Source organism: Scardinius erythrophthalmus (genome assembly GCF_964197995.2).
Source record: "Scardinius erythrophthalmus genome assembly, chromosome: 12".
In the NCBI taxonomy this organism is placed as follows: domain Eukaryota; kingdom Metazoa; phylum Chordata; class Actinopteri; order Cypriniformes; family Leuciscidae; genus Scardinius; species Scardinius erythrophthalmus.
In genome coordinates, this window is record NC_138232.1 from 10,749,506 (window position 1) to 10,763,452 (window position 13,947).

Genomic DNA, 13,947 nt, shown 5'->3' on the forward strand with positions numbered 1-13,947 from the left:
ACAACCACATAATTAAAGGATTAGTTCACTTTTAAAAAACTTTTGCTGATAATTTACTCACCCCCATGTCATCCAAGATGTCCATGTCTTTCTTTCTTCAGTCGAAAAGAAATTAAGGTTTTTGATGAAAACATTCCAGGATTTTCCCCCATATAATGGACTTCAATGGGACCCAAACGGTTCAAGGTCCAAATGACAGTTTCAGTGCAGCTTCAAAGGGCTTTAAACGATACAAGATGATGAATAAGGGTCTTATCTAGCGAAACGATCGGTCATTTCAAAAATAAATAAAAAAGTTTAAGTTTTATAAGCACAAATGCTCGCCTTGCTCTGTTCTGTGATGCGCGTTCGTGACGTCACGTAATACGCAATTACGTTGAAAAGGTCACGTTTGACGTGTTTAAAAATGTGCGGAAGGAGGACCATATGCACATATTCAAACGTATTTGTGTCAGTTTATCGTTTAAAATGCCCATTTCGTGTGCGTATCCTGGGTGCTTTAATATTAAAAAGCCTAAAAGAACATTTTCTTCAGGACAGAATTTTTTCAAACGTGACCTATTCAACGTAATTGCGTATTACGTGACGTCACGAACGCGCATCACAGAACAGAGCAAGGCGAGCATTTGTGCTTATAAAACGTAAACTTTTTTATTTATTTTTGAAATGACCGATCGTTTCGCTAGATAAGACCCTTATTCATCGTCTTGTATCGTTTAAAGCCCTTTGAAGCTGCACTGAAACTGTCATTTGGACCTTGAACCGTTTGGGTCCCATTGAAGTCCATTATATGGGGGAAAATCCTGGAATGTTTTCATCAAAAACCTTAATTTCTTTTCGACTGAAGAAAGAAAGACATGGACATCTTGGATGACATGGGGGTGAGTAAATTATCAGCAAAAGTGAACTAATCCTTTAATATACTTTCAACAATTTTTACAAATTAGGTATCATCTTCATTACCCAAAATAAAGACAAACTCACATAAACAAAACATCACCTCTCCCTAATTCTGTCTGATCTCTGTTATATAAATGCACTTTATGGTATCCTTGGGTCTCTTATTCTGTTCTTAATCATTACAGAAAAGTGCTCAAATAGCTTGAGCAGATGTCCCTCATCTCAGCATCTTTCTCAGACTTCTCTCGAAGCAACACTTATTTAAAAAGCCATGAAGAATATGTATACAAACAGACTTCCGCACATACTGCAATGCCCCTAAATATATGAACAAAAAAAATCAACCCTTTTTCAGCAAAAGCAAACATTTTCAAACACACACTGCTCTGGCTCTTTAGGAATGCAATAAATACACAGTTCCAAAAGTTCAAACACAGCCTATGTATTATTATAATGATATGTGTGTGTGTTTGTTTATGTGTGTGTGTGTGTGTGTGTGTGTGTGTGTGTGTGTGTGTGTGTGTGTGTGTGTGTGTGTGTGTGTGTGTGTGTGTGTGTGTGTCCATTTATCAATATATTGATGAATCAATATTACATTTATCAGAATTTTTTATTTTCAAGAGTGCTAGGCTAAATTTACTCTCTGGGTCATAAGTTAATTAAAGCAGCACTAAAAATAGCCACCATTTATTCCACTAATTAATAATTCACACTCAAATGTGTATGACCTGCTAAAAGAGGTTTAAGAACCTTTCAGCTGGATGTTATTACTTCTGACAAAATGAATCTGCCAGTCTCTCACGTTCTCTTCCTCTCCTCACCTGTCCTTTTCTCTCAGTGTGCTTAATGAACCGATAAAATTCATCCCTTTCACCCTGTTATATTAATAAGGTAATTTCAGAATCTCCAAATCTCATCAAAGGAGATCCAGCTCTGGCCTTTCAATCAAACATCCTCTTATCTCCACAGTAACCTCTCATAACTAACTCCTTCTCCATCCAGCTGCCATAACCGCTGCCGTCTCTCAGGCTCTAATCTGCTGTCTGACCTCCACTCTCTTTCTATTAGTGTCGCTGTCATTGTTGTGTCCTCAACCTGTTCCCTTCACCACAGACCCTTATGTCTCTCCTCAACCCTTAATATTCCCCGCTTTGGAATTAAACATTCATTTCTATGCTTTCCGTATTGTTTTAAATGTGTTTTTTATTATTATTTTAAATAAAAACATATATTTTTCCTTAAAGTATTAGAATTCCTGTAAACAACCAGCAAACATCAATAGTCCAGTTCATGTATTATTATCGGTTCACATCATTATTTAAAAAAAATTATGTGTAGGCCTACTCATAATATTTAATGAAAATAACTTCCCGTCCCTCTTGCAGCGACATCTGTTCTCTGATGATATATTTACTGGCGCGAGGGCGGGGCAACCTGTCACTCATACGAGATCACAGCAATAGCAAACCACAATGATCCAATCAATTCCCGATGGTCAAAATCAAGTCCCGCCCTACATTTTTTCTAGGCTATTTCACTCAGATAAGTCACAATAGGCAAGTCGAACTTGTTTTGAATGGATTTTTTATGGACAAAATGATCACACCTGTGAATTTAATAAAAAAAGAAACTACTGGTTGAGGTCAAATTGTTTTCTGAGTCAATACGAAGACATTGAGGTGCTTTCTGCCTGTCAGTCATTCTGAGTGATTGATCGGGCAGCCCGTAAAAGAGAAGCAACAGTGTGATAGTTGAAGCAGATCATTCTCATTAAATGCCATATTTACTTTCATAAGCCGTTGTCAGTTTGAGAGAATGCTGTTGTGCCGAGATGTGCTGCTGCTGTCCTGCTCCATCTCGAATGAATCTTTGAGGGTGTGGTTTAGGAAAGACGGGGACGTGTCTGTTCAACAAATGGCCATCTTTAACAGCAAAAGCCTTGTTTCAAGCATTTTGGCAAAATAAATGTGCTTACATAACTGTTCTATAAATGTCAGTTGTCAGTGATTTGACATACACAGAAACCAAAATAGCAAATATAATGTGGATCCATTAATCTCTCCCATTCTCACTGACCTGCTTTAAATGAAATTCCTCACAACCCACACTGCATTACTGATGTTACAGACTGTGTCATGTGTGCAACATTTGCCTGGATTTTTTGTTTTTCTAGAAAACAAAGCATCACTTGAATTATAATTGGTAGTAATGTATTTGGGCTTATTGATGCAAATGCAGTTTTACATATTGTTTTTCATTTCAAAGCCCATCACAGACAAGACCAAAAGGGATTGTTGTTGTTATTTGAGTGATTTGTATGTTTTTCTTCCCTCATATTTTTCAGTTTTCACTGCTCTACAAATTTGATTTATGGTTGATTTATGAAAGTTGAATCCTTACTTCATCTTCATCTTGCTTCAGTAAACGGCAAGAGATTTTCTTAAATATGTCGTTGCAATGAAAATCCTCATGAACTTAAAGGAGAACTCCGGTCAATTTTAACATTGAGCTCATTTTTTTGTACATTTGGAGTGCTGTCAATACAGAGAACAACGACAAAAATCGGTGTTGCCTACACCGAGTTATTCTATTTTTAAAATTTGCACCCTGTTGACTTCAATGGGGCAATGTTTAAACCTGCTTTTAGCCTCTTAACATCCTTGATGTGTCATTACAAGTGCACAGAAAATGTGAGTGATTCCTTCAGAGTGAACACGAGTGAATCTGACTGCAGTAGATGTGAAAGATATGTATAAAAATGATGTTATTTAAGCCAGCGCAAATACCTGTGTTTACATCCTGTTTTCGGTTGAAGTCCAAAGTAGTCGATTGCCGAGTTCACGCGCATAGGTTTAGTTACCTATGATCACGCGCGTGAACTCGGCAATCGACTACTATGGACTTCGACCAAAAACAGGGTCGCAGTCCGCAGTAGTTTCAATTTTTATATTTTTAGGTCAAACCGTTCTTGTCTGTCAGTCATAATGCAGGTCTGTGGTCACGGTCTCAAAGAGCATGCACAGAGTCCAAATTAAAACAATTCCCCATCTTCCAAATTCAACAATTCCCCATCTTAAGTACACATTGATGGCCTAAGACACGAAACGAGCGGTTTGTATTGTATTTATATCGTTTTTACCTCTTGTAACACAGCCACGTCCAAGTGATCTGAGGGCGCGAGCGCATCCTGGTGTGTGACGTGTGCGCAGACTGGTGCATAGATATATACACCAGATGTCGCCTTGGCTACGGCAGTTCATTGGAACGAATGTCTTTAATGCGACATCTAGTGTATATATATCTATGCACCAGTCTGCGCACACGTCACACAGCAGGAAGTGCCCGCGCCCTCAGATCACTTGGACGTGGCTGTGTTACAAGAGGTAAAAACGATATAAATACTGTTCGTTTTCTCACACAAACCGCTCGTTTCGTGTCTTAGGCCATCAATGTGTACTTACGATGGGGAATTGTTTAATTTGGACGATGGGGAATTGTTTTGATTTGGACTCTGTGCATGCTCTTTGAGACCGTGACCATAGACCTGCATTATATGACTGACAGACAAGAACGGTTTGACCTAAAAATATTCAAATTGAAACTACTGCGGAAAAAAAAAACCTACATCTTGGATGCCCTTGAGGTAAGCTAAAACATACCAAAATTTAATTTCAAAGTGAACTATCCCTTTAATACATTTTATTTTATTAATAATTAACAATTAGACATTTGTCTATCCTTTCTATCTTGATTTTTCTCTTTCCAGTCTTGTCCTCTCCTCTTGTTACTTTTGCCTGTCTTTCAACATGTGCGTGTGGGATTGCGGCAGAGGTTTTATACACACGCACACAATACATGCTGGTAGTGTCGCTCCGTAAAAGACCTCAATTGGAAATCAGTGGAGAATGAAACTGAATTTGTGAGCCTGGCAACTCGATACAGGCATGGTAACTTCATCCATCACACAAAGCTGCTCTGATTTGCCTTCCTGTCTGAACAAGAATAAAATCATGTGGCCAGCAGGCCAAACCAGTGGGGCTCTCAGACCATATAGAGAAGGCCTGTAGGGTCATTCTCATTGGGTTTGATTGTGCTAAATACTCTGAAACACAGAGTTTGATTGAGTTCATTCCCCATTCACCCATCTTTCATGTGCTTGCCTCTTGTAATAAAGGGAAAAAACTTTCCCTATCTCCTTTTGCAAGCCCTACAGCAATGCAGACATTTAACTGGTTTGTAAAGCCTTTTAAATGGGACAGGCATTATTTCTCCTAGATAGGCACATCTTAGTGTGTGAACACCAGACAAGACTCAAGGTGATGCATCTCATTTGAGACCAGCAGTTCAGTATATTTCCATCAATTTATAACCTAGTAGCAATACATTTTTCACATTTATGCACGGATGTTTCTTTGCAATGCAACAGCAGACCCACTGCACATCTAAACAGGGCCCTTGGTTTTAGATTGCAAATAGGCATCCACTAAAGGCTTGTACCTAGATAAAAGCCTAGCTGTGAGTGACAGTACAACACCGCAGTCCCTCTGTGCTGTTTTTCACAAGGTCAAAAAGCCTTTACAAAGGTGTGACTGTGCAATACAAACAATAGTCAAGCTAAAACTGTCAACATGTGATATCACATGCAAATGTACACGCCAACGGATGACAATGTAAATGTGCAACCTCAAGACCAATGTGAATCTCTTAATCTGAGCATAAAAGCCTTATCCTGACTCAATTTAGGGTTGTATAATAAAGCAATGTATAATAAATCTAATAAAGCAGCTGTTACATATTTATATATTTAAATCAAATATTTAGATACTGCAAAACTATATTGCAAATATTTTATTAAACTATTTTATTCCAGAAAATACTTTCAAAGACATCTTCTCTAAACTTAATAATGCTTTGTGCTTTAATATACCAGTTATGTAAACAACACATTAATACTATTCCACTTAAACTTCCATTTTAGACACATTTGTCTTTGTTTACTTTGTTTATTTTTGCTCCGCCAACAAAAAGTTATGAACAAAGCCACAGTAAAATTACCATTGCGTAATTCCTGTTTGTGAACAACTGAATGACTCACTCGTACTTGGCTGGTTCCTAAATGAATCACAAATTCAAATAAACCCTTATAACTATCACTTGTCGCCACCTACTGGTGTAACTATATTACTTGCAGAAATAGTCGCTGAAAAAAAAAGAATGAAATACAAGAACCAGAACTAACTTTGTTGTATATTTATAATAAATTGAATCATTCATATTTATTATATTTTATTTATAGATATGTTAATAAGATTTTTACTTTACATGTTAGTTGAAATTAGTATAGGCCTATTGAAATTTGATACAAAATGTCTTTTAAAAGCGGACCCTATTACACAAACATGTAATTGCGACCTAAAATAGCAGGTAATTAGGTAAAACACAGAAGAAGATAAAGATGAAAATAAAGCTAAAGGAGAAAAGGGCAGGAAAGAAGACCTCATCAGCAGATAAATTCATCTGAAATGACACAAAGATGTGCTTAGCCAGCTAAGTAAAAGACAACGAGCCCTTGAAAGCTGTCACCATCAGTATTACTCTGCGAGGAGTGATACCTCAGCGGGATGTACACGCTGTATGTACTGATCTGATGAAAATCCTAATGTTTCAGTTTATAGGTGCAACAAAAAGCTAGAGGGTTGGGAGTCTGAAAGAGCCTTTACATCCTGATGATGTGTCCTTGTTATGAGACCACCTTATCTGCTGAAACAGGGGGACATCTACCATCTATCAGTGATGAAATCAAAGACGGGAAGGATACAGATAATTGAAATTCTATCCTCCCCCAAGGCCCATGAACAAAACTGCTGAGAGATCTCTATCGTGTGTCTGTATCATCTGGGGTTCAAGCTAGAGCTGTCGGCCCAGACCAGAGGCTCATGAGAGCAGATCCAGGGTGAGTACAGGAGACGCTGATGACAGCATACAAATTAGTCTAAGGCAAAACCAACAGTAAAGGTAACCTCCTGGACTAAAAACTAAGAGAATGAAATGTGATTCACATGCTATAGAAACAATGAGGCTGTCATTCAACATTATTGAATTTTATAATGGACTGGCTGAGCAGAGGACGGCTGACTAATGAGCAGTTTGCTGGAGACATGAACAATGATAAGCCTTTCAGATGCACCAAACTTAAATGAAAAAAACTCAAACAAACTAGGAAGGCAGCCTTTTAGAAGAAAAAAGATTTTAAATCTAATTCTGGATTTGATTGCTTTCCACAGCAAACACTCACTGCACACTAGGATGCTTCAAGGTATTTTGCGAATAAGCAAAAATCGAATAAGTTTTGTTATTAGCCAGCAGCTACACTCTAGAGAATGGATGCAAGAGTATAGATGTAAAATTGACAGCAAATTTAATAATGATATTCCCAACATATGATGTGATTTATAACTAAAGGACAAAATATTATATTATAATAGATTATAATGTCCAATGCATAAGGCTTTAGTTAACCTTTAAAGGGGCTGTAAGAATTCTCATGTATTTTTCTATGTAAAAATCACATTTTTATTGTCAATGCGTGAACAGCTTATACCGAAAATGTAAAAAAGAAAATATCCATATCGCTAAGATCACATGCTTTCTATCTCCTGCTTTCTCACTGCTTTCATTTTTGTGGACAACATCGGGATTTGTGCAAGTTGCTGGCTACAATTCACTTAACAGCCACCGGTGCGCTAATGACAAGGGTTTCTGAATTCTACATATAGCCCCTTTAAAAGGATAGCTCACCCAAAAATGAAAATTCTGTCATTTACTCACCCCCAAACACGAATGAATTTCTTTCATCTACTGAACACAAAATAAGTTATTTTAAAGAATATGGGTAACCACTATCCTTTTTGAACTATCCCTTTAAGAACTTTCATAATGACTCAGAATAGAAGCACAAGATGTGTCATTCTCCCTGCAACAAAATAACCTGCATGACCAAATTGGCTTTATAGTATAACATAACATTTTAGGTAGCATCATAATCAACATGTGAGCATTAACCCGATAAAGGACATATTGTTTACCTGCTTTTGCAGTCAAATAGCAGAGAAAGAAAATCAAGCTGCCCCATACACATAAGAAATAATGCACAAAGGAGATTTTATTACTTAATGAGACATATGCTACAGCCATTACCTTCAATCCCCTGAACTCCTCTGATATCACATTAGCTGAATAAGCACTCAGAAAACTACTAGTCAAGCTTTCTGCAAATAAATTAGTGCAGCCTAAAGAGATGAAAATTTTTTAATTATTATGATTTTTAGTGACGATATCTTAACCCTAAAATGCTAATGTGTTTATCCAACTTTTTCATTTGGCTCTCCAGAAAAACCTAAAATACAGTGTTTTTGATAGTTTGAACTTATTGTTTTTATCTTTAGCATGTTATTTTGTATAATAAATTGGAGTTAATGTGTACATGTTGGTCTTTTTTTATTTTCCATCTGTTATCAATAGGCCCATATGCAATGAGTTTGTTCAGATTTATATTTAGTGAGTATTGATTATTTAATTTCTTTTTACTGAATTCAATGAATGAATGCTATTGGGAAAAGTTCATCTTAAAACTACTATTGCGATATGAAATGATGATATGATATAATACTTTATTGTCAGACAAATCTGACTTTTTTCTTGCATGACAGTATTACATGACGTTTACAACAATCAACATCCAATAAACACTCACATATTGATCCACACAAAACTATACATTACACTCCCTTAAACGTTACATTACACCTTACACTCCTATACGCTTATACAATTACAACACTACAACACCTTCGCTTATACTCTTGATTTTTGATTTAAAGTGCATGTTATTCAACTCTATAAGATAGCCTGATGCACAAAAGAGTGCTTCAGCCTCTCTTTGTTGAATCTTGGAACCCTTTACCTTCGGCTTGATGGTGCATGAATCTACAGCATGTTTTTTAATAAAGCCACTGATCTTTACCATTCACCATAATGTGCATCTCAATGACGTTAGTGCTGTCTTAAATGAGTTATACCATTCTTTCAACCCTGTTCTTGATAGAAGTCCTTCAATGTCGATGATTCACATGGATGATTCTGAGTCACTGAAGTGATTGACTGCAGTGATTCTACTGAACCTAAAGGACCTCAACAGTGACTCAACTCTGAGATTCATTGTAAAGACCCAAATACCACCAGCCCTGACTTACATGACTGAATCAGCACACATTGTGAAGATCAGAGCGTTGACATCTTGTAATGACAAACATTGGAATTCCAATACAATTGATCACAGCTTTTACATCTAAAGTCCTTTTCGACCTCACGTGATGCTGCCTAGCATTGAATAATTTGGAACCCATACATCCACTTTTCAACAAGTCTATCGTGTTCTCATCTGACGAAGCCATATTGCATAACCAAATCTACAGCTACGTTGACAATGTCAAACAGCTTTTTATTTAAAAATGTGATATTTACACATTACACGTATATGCCCGAAAATATACACTATGAAAATAACACTAACATAATGTCCAGTCAAATCCATACACTGACAACAGTCTTTCTAGAACTGTAATGTTTAATTATCAAAATCTTTTCGCTTTTCTTAATTTATTTAAAAGTGTATGGAAGCAAATACGATAAGAGTGTAAGTATAAGACTGGAGCGTTGTCACTTACTATAGCAGTAATAGCTGTTAACTGTGGTTTCAGAGCATGTTGTTGTGAAAAGCTTGGATCAATAACTGAGGGGAATTGGTTGGGACCTCTGAAAGATAGGCTATCTCTCTGAACAAGGAAACATTTTTATGTTAGTAACTGAAACAGGTATCTTTCGTTTCTTCCAGTCTCAAGTCAATAGTCTGTAAATAAAACTCTCAGGATAATTTCTAAACACGTTGCATTTCATTTAGACTTGTTTTTTATCAACAGGCTTTTGAGTAAAAAATGCCTTAATAAATAAGTGCGTAAAAATACGATTAAGTATTTACATAAATCAGGTGACATTACAAATACGTTCGTAATGCCTTTTGACCTTCTGAACAGTGGATTCAGCGTTCGCATCTGTTACGCCAAAAGTCACCTTGGAAGATGAATGAGTGGCGCGAGAGATGGCGCAAATGGAACTGAATATCCTATGGCCGCAAGACTGCACACAACCACTGACTTCCAATGTGAACGAGTCACATGACTGTACTACGGCAATGACACCGCTTTATTTTGGTCCATCAACCTCTATATAGAAGAATATCTATAATTAGAGCTCATCTCGAGCGGCCGAATTTGACCGAATGTGCACGAATTTGGGGGGCTCGCGACAGGACCTTCTGACTGACAATGAAGACTGTGATTTTATAGGTGTTCCATGAAGGATATGGTGATTTTTTACAAATGTTCCCTCACTTTATGAGTAATATCACCCTACATGTGCAGGCGTAGGCTATTTAATCCAATGTTTGCTGATAATGTCATGACATAAAAGGAACGTTATGATGCATAACGCTTTTCTCAAGGTGAGACCCGGACACCTCATGCTCTTACCTTCAGCTGTCGCCTTGCCATGTCGGTAGGCTGCTTGGCGTTGAAAGGATAGGCGACGCATCGCATCACAAAGACATAGAGTTGCAGTTTCTTCTTTCGTTCATCTTCTTCCCTCTGCAGTTTCTCCACGTCCTCCTTTTCTGGCTCGCTGACGGCCGACGGACTCGGGCTGGATGGTCGCGCGCTGGAGCCTCGGCTGGTGGTTTGGAGCCTATCGGAGCTCTCGCTGGTCCTGCTGGGGGAGATGCGAATGGATCCGGACTGAGGAGCCATCACCTCTCGGCTTTCCTCCTCCACTATCCCGTCCGATTCCTCTTCGCTGGAGGATGGATCCAACATTTTTTTTTCGCTCTCGCTTTAACCGTACAAGCGAATTAAACGCACGATGGGATATTTACGGCGTGGAAAGGTATCAGTTTGTTGACGTAGTGTTCGGCATTCAGATGGGCTGGTCGACTGTTGGTGAATTTTGAATATCCTGACACACTTTCGGGTGCGGAAGCAGACACTGCAATCTCTTCACTCGCCCAGAGTAAAGATGCTGCTGCTGCATACGTGTTCTGTGCTGTGCCTCCGTTCGCCAGTCATTGCGAGGGACTCGAGAGGAAAGGGGGTGGGAGGGGCGCGCGCGATGAAAAGAGCGAATGATGGCCACTTCCTGCTGAGGCTCGCGTGAGACGCAGGCGCTGTCCGCGGTGCTGGATGAGAGAGCGGGTCCTTTCGGTCGCAAAAATGGTGAGGATGGTTGACACCGAGAATGTGCTGTTATTTCATCTGACCTCTGTGTTTCACTCGCATAACAGGGACTTGCCATATGACGTTAGCCTACCACATCACCACATTATATATTTCGTATTACATTTGCTTCATTTAACTGTTTTTAGTCTTAAAACAGTTACAAATTCCAGAAGTCATAATCAAATATTTGAACTATTTATATAATTATCTGACTCTCCGTAAACCATAAAACATATGTATGGTAAAACTTTACACTAAGGTCTCATTTAGTTAATATATGAACTAACATGAACTAACAATGAGCAATACATTTATTACAGTATTTATTCATCTTTGTTAAAATTAGTTAATAAAAATATAACTGTTCATTGTTTGTTCATGTTAGTTCACAGTGCATTAACTAATGTTAACAATTACAACTTTTGATTTTAATAATGTATTAGTAAATGTTTAAATTAACATGAATAATATTAAATGTTGTAGATGTATTGTTCTTTCTTAGTTCATGTTAACTGACGTAGTTAACTAATGTTAATAATTGAAACTTTATTGCAAAATGTTACCATATATATATATATATATATATATATCATTTAACTATTTTTTAGACAACAAACATACATGATCTTTTTATTGAATTAGTAGACTATCCCTATAAACACCATAAAACCAAAATCACACATGCAGAGTACAAGATTCAAAATATGTATTGTGTGATCTTTTTATTAACAAAATATGATTATCTGATGTGACTATATCAACCTGAATATTAGGTTACACCAATGAAAACGATTTTAAAGGTCAGATAGAAAAAAGCTCCTGAAGGATTTACTGATTATTCTTTCCAAAAAAAAAAACAAGGAAAAAAAATCTGTGCAGCTCTTTAATTGTCACGAAGGGTCGTTGATCACACACGTCGAAGATGATATGATAAAAAAAATTCTTTAATGAATAATCCACAACACGAAACTCAGTAGAAAGCAGGCAAGGTAACAACCGTGATATCCTGACGAGATCGGACAAACCTCAAATGAAACACGAGGCCTTAAATACAAGGAACAAACAAAGGGAACTAATAAAGGACACAGCTGAAAAGAATGACTAATCAAATCAGTAACCAAGGTAACTAATAAGGAAACACACAGGCAGGGAGAAAGCAAATACAGAAAACAAAAACTGAACATAACTGTGACATTAATATTTAGTAGATATGACATCCTCCAGCAGTTTGTGCACAGTTGGCTAAAAATGGAAAACTTAGACTCCACAGAAGGACATTTAGTCCTCACAAGCTGTTTAGCATTTAGCAGAAGCTTTTCTATCCCATGTGACTTTCCTTACTATGGCAACAGTCCCTTTGGAGCGACCTGAGGTTAAGTGTTTGACTTCAGGCCACGTGGTGGTAGGGGGTTTTGTTTGTAGTTTTCTTCCTGAAAGTAGCATGTCTTAAAGGGTTAGTTCACCTAAAAATTAAAATTCTGTCTGTAATTACTCACCCTCATGTTGTTCCAACCCCGTAAGACTTTCGTTCATCTTCGGAACACAAATTAGGATATTTTTGATGAAATTTGAGAGCTGGCTCACTGCTTCATAGGCTGCTAGGTAATCAATATCTGCCATCCCAGAAAAGTGAGTGTAACAGCGCAACGCTTCTGGGTTGTATGTCAGAACTTAGGCTCACTATTAGCATCACACGCATGATCACACACATGACCAGCGTCGGGCAATAGTGAGCCTACGTTCTGAAGTACAATCCAGAAGCGCTGCGCTGTTACACTACGTGAACTTACCTAGAGGCCCACACAGAAGAAAATGAATAGTTAAATAAAGTCATTATTTTTTTATTTATTTTTGCGCACAAAATGTATTCTCGTCGCTTGATAAACTTAAGGTTGAGCCACTGTATTCACTTGGATATTTTAACTTTACTAACTTTTCTGGGATGGCAGATATCGATATAGCAGCCTATGAAGGAGTGAGCCAGCTCTCAGATTTCATCAAAAATATCTTAATTTGTGTTCCGAAGATGAACGAAAGTCTTACAGGGTTGGAACAACATGAGGGTGAGTAATTACTGACAGAATTTTCATTTTTGGGTGAACTAACCCTTTAAGGTCGTTTTGGGGGAATTTCTGAAGGAGCAGCAATTCAATGAGTGCTTAGTCCTAACAAAACCACAACATAAGGTGTTTCCAATTGTAGCCAGAGACAAAATCAATAAACAGCAGACACAAAGGAAGAAAATCGGATAAATTACAGTGGCAGCTGATAAAAGGACAGTCAGATTTATGACAAGCCCCTCCCTTATTCGAGGCCTGCTCTTTCTCAACTATTATGACATGTCGAATTACATTCACGGTAAAAGATTTAGGATCTGTTGTCTTAAAAAACAAATACATATTTCAGTTATTTTGTGACAGCGTGATAGTCTTGTGACTGATACATTTCATCTTCATAAACAGTCCTGAGGCAAGAATTAGTCCCTTACTATGTGCAGTCTTATATCCCAAGACTTATGTGAATTTTTCTGATGGATATGAGAAATGAATTCCAGTCATGTTGAATGCATTTTAATCATTCATCAGGATTATTCACCCACTATGAAATCAAAATTAAAGCTTTTGTACTGCGTTGCATAATAATTATAGAGAGACTTCTGAAAATGGAGGAAAAAGGGAAAGAATAAATCCTGACATAAAAATTGGCAAAACAGAAATACCCC

General features: G+C 37.5%; 1 protein-coding gene across 4 annotated transcripts in view; it reads right to left on the minus strand.

The window, feature by feature from the left end:
- cadpsb (Ca2+-dependent activator protein for secretion b) overlaps window positions 1–11,087 on the minus strand; it is an 83,105-nt gene extending 72,018 nt beyond the window's left edge. For 3 of the 4 annotated variants that reach the window (XM_081381634.1, XM_081381636.1, XM_081381635.1), the window contains exon 1: window positions 10,488–11,072. In XM_081381634.1, the coding sequence (XP_081237760.1) occupies window positions 10,488–10,826 (339 nt within the window). In that variant the 5' untranslated portion in view covers window positions 10,827–11,072. Of the gene's footprint in view, window positions 1–10,487 lie in introns of all 4 variants that reach the window. The other variant, XM_081381633.1, reaches the window with a different exon arrangement.
- Between the last annotated feature and the right edge of the window lie 2,860 nt (window positions 11,088–13,947).